Genomic DNA, 6,946 nt, shown 5'->3' with positions numbered 1-6,946 from the left:
TTGCAGCACAACAAAATGCACAAATAACTTTAAGCCACAGTACAGCCTGGTTTCTAATTCCAAATGAGTTGCCTGATACCTTTTCAATTCCCTAGAAGTTGCTCTGTTTGCGAGAGCAGGATCAATCTTTCTGTGTGTTCTCGTCTTAGCTTTTAGTTAATACGTAGAATCATTTCCAGCCATCTCGTTTGGAGATGCATAATAATTAGAAATGTGAACTTAAAGGATTTGAATGTGCAGTGATTAAGACATATTGATGGATATATAGCTTAGGCTTCTAAATCAATGGCATCAAAACATTTTATGTAGGTTCATCCATCTGTCCGTACTCTGTAACCGCTTATCCTTTACAAGGTTACTCTTAAAAGTAGCCCAATTTTTGCCAGATGTTACAATGACAGTATGAATTCAACAGAACAATGTAACCGCAGATTAACAAGAGTAGCATGTCAAATATGTCCTCGGTTGACTAAGGCTTTCAATGCAACAAATCTGGACAGGACCAAACCTCATTTAACAGTGGCAACTGATTGTCATTGAAATACCCAAAGATACTGAATGAAATGGTTGTTAAAATTTGACTCTGTGCAACTCTGAATTCTGTGTAAGCCCCCTGAAGTATGAGCAGGAATGCCAGTTAATCATGTCATCAAGTTTTGAACTTTGCTTTTACCAGATCAAAAATGCAGGGAATTGAATTTCCACTCCAGATCTGAGGTAAGAAGCCAGGGCATGATTTTATCAGCAGGATGGCTGAGAGAGGATAGCAGGGGGGGGAACATAAGAATACATTCCATGGCCTTATAACTTGGGGACCTGTCAGGTAAGAAAACATTACATTAACAGTGCCTGTCAGGGGTAGAGGGCTCTGTCAGGGAAATTCATTTATTTGAAACATGATTACATGTTGTGTATAAATAACCAAACATTCATGCCACTTGAGGCCCTCCAGTCCCGAGCCACTTGAAGCCAGCTCACAGTAAAACCGGCTAGGAGCCAAATTAAAAGCCACTCACAGTTTTTTAGGAGTCTCACGTCTGATTCTCCCCTCTCAGCTAGACTTCACTTCCTGTCAGGAAGTCCCCCTTGACCCCCACCTCCTCCAACACAACGCATCCCGCTCCCCCCCCCCCTCTGGCTGCATAGTTGCAACGATAGGGAGCCTGCAGAATTAAGTGCCAGTTGGTGTTCCTATGTTTTCTCTACGTCTCACAGGACGGTACCTTTTCAAAGAACATCCAGCATGATATTATCCTCTGAAATGGAGAGTGATGGCGGGGACACTGGGCCGCGTGGCACGGCTGTAAAGGGGCACTGGAGCAGAGCACCGGGTGAGGGCAAACAGGGAGGGAGGGGAAATAATAACACTTTCATTTGCACTGATCTTGAACCTTGTGTGCCTGTTTAACTGCACAGTGGGGTGTGGGTCTGACTGTGAGGAAAATGATGGGGAAAGTATTTTTGTCCCCCTGGTTTCATCACATTCCTCGCCACTTCTCTCACCTCTCTCGGCTCCCCAGGTGGTTCATACAACACGGTCTGCTCTTGATCCATCAAAGCCTCACTTACGAGGGGAGAAGAAGAAATACGTCCACTGACAGATATAAATGACTATTTAGCAAACATCAGACTCCATATTCAGCAAAATACCATTCAAATTAAGCAACTAACAAACAGTGAATACTTAATAAAACAAGCATAAGTAACTGTGCCTATTGTTCAACTTGACGGTTTTTGTTTTTTCCCCCCATTTCCAGGGCCACTAAGCTTCCAACTGGTTCCCTCGTTTCTCAGATTATGTTATTGATCGTGTGGAGCACGATGACTGTTCACTCCCGACCTGTTCCCTGACTGCAGGGGTTTAAACTTCTATGCCTCCGCCACTCTTACTTCTAACCTGGAGGTCAGAGGGTCAAGGGTCAGGAGGAACCAAGTGTTTGGGGAAGTCAATGTTCTTCTCCCTGCTGACTGGGAGAGAGGTGCCCATCTGTTAAACAGGTTAACTTTGATGATACGGGCTGGGAAAATAATGCTATTGTGTGGTCATTGGATTAGCGGGTTAGCATCGATGTTAATGAATTACTATTAAAAAAAAAAAAAAGATTATCTGCATCGGTGGTCCCAACAAAAATGCATAGACACAGAGATAGTGCATGTGTCAGTTCAATAAAACCACCTAATCCTTTCAACCAACTTTTTAACAGTAAATGTGTAATTCCCGACTACAGTAAGTTGATATCTTGGTTCACCCACATTTTCACACTTGCCCCTCGTTCTATATAGTAATGCAGCTAGTTGTGGTTTTATTTGGTTGTGTTTCAAGAAATATATCACTTGAGTTTTCTGCTGCCAGGTGGTGGCAGATGTTAAAACAAGGCTGAGAGACTACAGTCGTGCTAGTGGCTGAGTGAGGCTGTACTTAGAGTGCTGGGGTGGAGGCAGATATTTGTTAGACTGATATGTGAATACCACGCCATATAAAAACAAAATTAAACACATTGTTCTATACAATTCAAGGTAAGTTTTGTGTGTTTTTGTTTAGGTGAACTGACCCGTGAACATTATTACTTTATGGGTAATAATACTACATTGAATGTATTTGTTGATGTGTGAGGAAGAGCCGTCTTTCCTATCTGGGCTTGACCATTATGATCTACCTCTCTCTCTCTCTTTTTATATATATATATATAATGCATTTCTGATAAATGGCAGAAGAATGGATGGGCTGACAGAGGGGCTGGACAGTAATGGCTGATCTACAGGACACAAATGCAGCTACTGAGGAGATTTATGGGCCTCTGCTCATTGTAGACTGTCCAGTAACCAATGAGATGATTTCTCAAAGGTCTGGATTGACAGCAGCGAGCGCAGGAGAAAGCTCTTTCTCTTGTTCCAGCATATATTATTTATTTATCAGATGTTTTGGATGGAAGCCACATTAAAAAGTGCACCCAGGAAACACGCTGGCCGTAAACATGACAAAGACGGGAGAAAAGTGTGAGAGGGAGAGTGAAACTGTCAAGGTGAATCAGGGGGCATTGGAAGACGGGGAGAGTGGTTCTTTACAGCACATGCAAGACGGTCGGTGAACAAGGTTCACCGGAGAAAACTTGGATCATATTCATGTAAAATGCAAGAGCTACCACATTCAATAAGCTAGAAGTGATATGACGTCTTGATATTAACCCTACAAAAAGGAACTTCGCCTGTAATTATCATTATGGCTATCATTTAGAGAGTGTAGAATTTATAAACTGAGTAGAACTAAAACAATTACACAGTCGATCGACAGCAAATCTTCAACAACTTTTACACTAGATTGTTTGTATTTGTTTTATGCAAAGATGCCAACATTTCAGCTTCTCTAGTGTGAATATTTGATGGTTTTGAGTCTTCCATGGTGGTAAACTGAATATTTTTAGATTTTAGACGGTGGGTTGAACATAATAAGGAATTCAAATATGTCAACTTGTGTGCTGGGAAATTGTAATGACCATTTTTCTCCATTTTCTGACAATACTTCCATGTAAAAAAGTTAGATTTTGCGCTTAACCATAGTACATTTTGAATTGACAACAATGCCAGTGGCAACTTAACTATTTTGAGCGGCACTCTGTTGCAGCTCCAGTATATCATCATTAATCCTCATTTTGTATATTCAGCAGTCCTCGAGGATCAATATTACAGCGGAGAACAAGGCAGCATGCCACCCCAACAGTTTATGTCTGATCAAAATGGCCCTTTAATTGGGAGCACAGTTGTAGTTGTTTAGAAATGGGGACCTATCAAACAGTGGTTTACAATCCCGTCCTCAATGCCAAGCTAATGTGTGCGCCAATGCAACTTTCATAGGATCCCTGATTAAAAACTGCTCTGCGGTCCCAAGCCTCCTGACCTTTCACCCTGGCTCCACTCCATCTCAAAGCTCGGGAAATTAATTAAAATTGCACAGAGATGGAATTACATCGCATCTCCGATGAAGGTGTGGGGGTGGAGGGAGAAAAAAATCAACCAAAATCATCTCCATCTATTCCCTCCACTGGTTGGCTTGAAGGCAGGAAGGAGTCACAAGATGGCAACAGAGGCACTTCCTCTGAGAGCATTGAGTGCTTCCTGTGCCAGAGGGCCCAACGAACTTGGCTAAATAATGTCATCAATCATGGCACCGGCTCCCACTCACTGCACCACAAGGAGAACAAACAAATAATTATACATAGTAATCTAGCCCAGAGGAAAGTCTGTCCCTGTTGTCCTCTTTTCCCCGGTGGAAAGCAGCATATCGCCTCTACCTTCCTCCCCCCTATTTTCACCCCTTACACAACAATAAAATTACATTTGCATTAGCTGTGAGAGAATTTGGTTGGATGATTTATTGAAGCAATCAACACTTCGCTGGCCAATCCCTGTTCCTCTCACTGAAAGTGTGTGTGTGTGTGTGTGTGTGTGTGTGTGTGTGTGTGTGTGTGTGTGTGTGTGTGTGTGTGTGTGTGTGTGTGTGTGTGTGTGTGTGTGTGTGTGTGTGTTGTGGAGATGGGTGGGGTAGCTTGGAGCTTAGAGAAAGGAAGAAATAGCTTGGGCTGGGGACCAAAGGGGGGGAAGCGAGGCATGAGCTGTGCAGCGGAGCAATCACCAAGATTCTGCCTTTGATTAGATTAGCATTAAACAACACCCTGACAGATATGACAAATAGGTGCATTAGAGCCTGTCATTCTTCCTTCTTTGGTTTTCTATCTAGCTTTCACTCCTGCTATTCCTTCGTCTCTGGACATTAGAGGGCTTGCATTTCCTCCATGTGTCCCACTAGCACAAATCTATGCGCGGCCCCTGCATCCAAACAGATGTGTAATCTGACTGTCTTACCTTTTCAGAGAAGATTCAAAGTGAATAATGGGAACCAAACAAGAGTAGAGGTTAGAAGGAGGAGAAGGTGGAGGAAAGAAAGCCAGATGACAGGTGCTATTTCTTTAGAAAATAAGGCTGATAAAAAAAAAAAATTTTAAAAAGCCAAGCGCAGCGGTGAGACAGGTGTCATTAATCAGATGTGTTTTTCTATTATTGGATATCTTTGTTTTTTCATGAGGTGCTTTAAATGGTAAAGATGCAAACAAACAGGGCCAGAGGGGAGTTATTATCTGTTGTCCTTGTCACTGGATGTGTATATGAGGGCAACTGTTTGTGTGTGTTACATTATAAAAATGAGTGCTTCTACACTGAATAAATACACTGTTTTATGAGACGCATTTACACATCAATGGGAAGTTCACTGTGTACTGTGTTTTGGTCTGCACAGCCTTCAGTAGCTTTGTGTGTCTTAATGCTAATCAGCCATCCTGGAGTGATCTATTGACATCCCCGATCATTGATCCGCCCACGCCTGCTTATGATCCCTAAATTAGTATTCATGAATCCAGCAGCAGCTAAATAAACTTGGCAACAAAACACCCACAAGACAACAGAGAAGAGAGGGATAATCAATGCAAAGCACCATCAAATCTACATTATCCCTCCTCATCAGTTTGGCCCGGCCACAAGGGCCGGCTCTCGGGTCAGAGATGACGCGGACAGGTCGGCCACCCTTGACCCTCAAACCATTATTTGCGGTCAGAGATGCCTTTTCTCCAGTTTCCTTCATCTCACTCTGGGATGGAATGAATGTGGCAAGGTAGACAAGGTAGTGTGGAGAAGAAGATAAGGGGTTGGATGGCTCGTCTCCACTCTGGGCTGTGGATTTACTGCACTCAAGGTGAGCCAGATAAATCCAATCGGTGGAAAAGCAGAAGACCGGGGAGAGAAAAGATATAGATGCCAGACTTGCCTGTGAACACAGAAGCATGACGAGCTCAACCACCGAGCTGCTGGACTTCATACACACCAGGCCTGGAGAAATACAAAAGAAAAGGAGTCAGAAAGTAATGTACATTTGACAATAGACCCTTATTGTTATCCACTGTACTTGTGGAAACATGATCATGCACTACACACACACAAATAGACACAGATTACCTAACCTTGTACCATCTGCAAGAGAGCAGATAGTATTGATGGGCCTAATGAGCCGACATGTTGTTACTGTAAACTAATACATATTTGGGCCTTGTATTACAGGCCTGACTTGGCCAGCATATGTCCCATTGATCCCTAATGGCGAGCCCTGGGCTTTTAGAGGGCAGGGGGCCACTTGAGTGTCCAAAGTCTGCTGCACAGGCACAGAAGGCAAGAAGGCAGAGTAGCCTTTGGTCTTGCAGTTGCTCTTCATATGACACAAGCACCATCACACACACACACACACACACACACACAACCACACACAGACACACCTCCCCCTGCCTTTTCTTCAGGCCCCCCTGCAGCTATCAATCAACTTTCCATTTTGTTTGGTGGCAGCAGACATCCCAAACACTGCTATTAGTGGCCTGGCCTATGACCTGGCCCCCTAGAAACATTCAGCACGACTACCAGCTCTTGACTCAATGCACGCTCATTACACTATTAGATTAACAACGGCCTGGATTTGTTATTGCATTTAAATGAGGACAAACTTGAAAGACGCACCATGCTTGAAGTGAAAGCTCAAAAAATAATAAAATGTAACGAGTCTCTGTGATGTTGTACTTACTCGTGCCCTCAATAAGGAGCTCTTGTCCATGGCTGCCCAGCAGGGTCCGAGAGAGGAAGGGAGCAAAGTCCACAAAGATCTCTCTCAGCAGAGGAGCTGCCTTCTCCAGAGCATGCTCCAGACGCTCTGAGATACTAGAGATGGAATCCAAACACACAAACAGTAAGATGAAATTGCAACTCCTAAATAAATAAATAAATAACTAAATAAAGGTAATGCCAAATTCAAACATATAACATCAGTAAAATATCATATAAATTAAAAAAGGTGCATTAATAACTGATGCTGGTCCATAAAAAGCTGTGTGTGTGTGTGTGTGTGTGTGTGTGT

At 43.1% G+C, this 6,946-nt stretch overlaps 1 protein-coding gene across 8 annotated transcripts in view; it reads right to left on the bottom strand.

The window, feature by feature from the left end:
- lrba (LPS-responsive vesicle trafficking, beach and anchor containing) overlaps positions 1-6,946 on the bottom strand; it is a 199,232-nt gene that overhangs the window by 116,847 nt on the left and 75,439 nt on the right. For all 8 annotated transcript variants that reach the window (XM_032539028.1, XM_032539046.1, XM_032539063.1 and 5 more), the window contains exons 32-33: positions 6,617-6,750; positions 5,816-5,877 (exon numbers count right to left, since the gene is read on the bottom strand). In XM_032539028.1, coding sequence (XP_032394919.1) covers positions 5,816-5,877; positions 6,617-6,750 — 196 coding nt within the window. The remainder of the gene's footprint in view (positions 1-5,815; positions 5,878-6,616; positions 6,751-6,946) is intronic.

The sequence above is a fragment of the Etheostoma spectabile genome, chromosome 2 (assembly GCF_008692095.1).
Source record: "Etheostoma spectabile isolate EspeVRDwgs_2016 chromosome 2, UIUC_Espe_1.0, whole genome shotgun sequence".
Lineage (NCBI taxonomy): Eukaryota > Metazoa > Chordata > Actinopteri > Perciformes > Percidae > Etheostoma > Etheostoma spectabile.
This window is presented reverse-complemented; position numbering and strand designations above follow the sequence as displayed.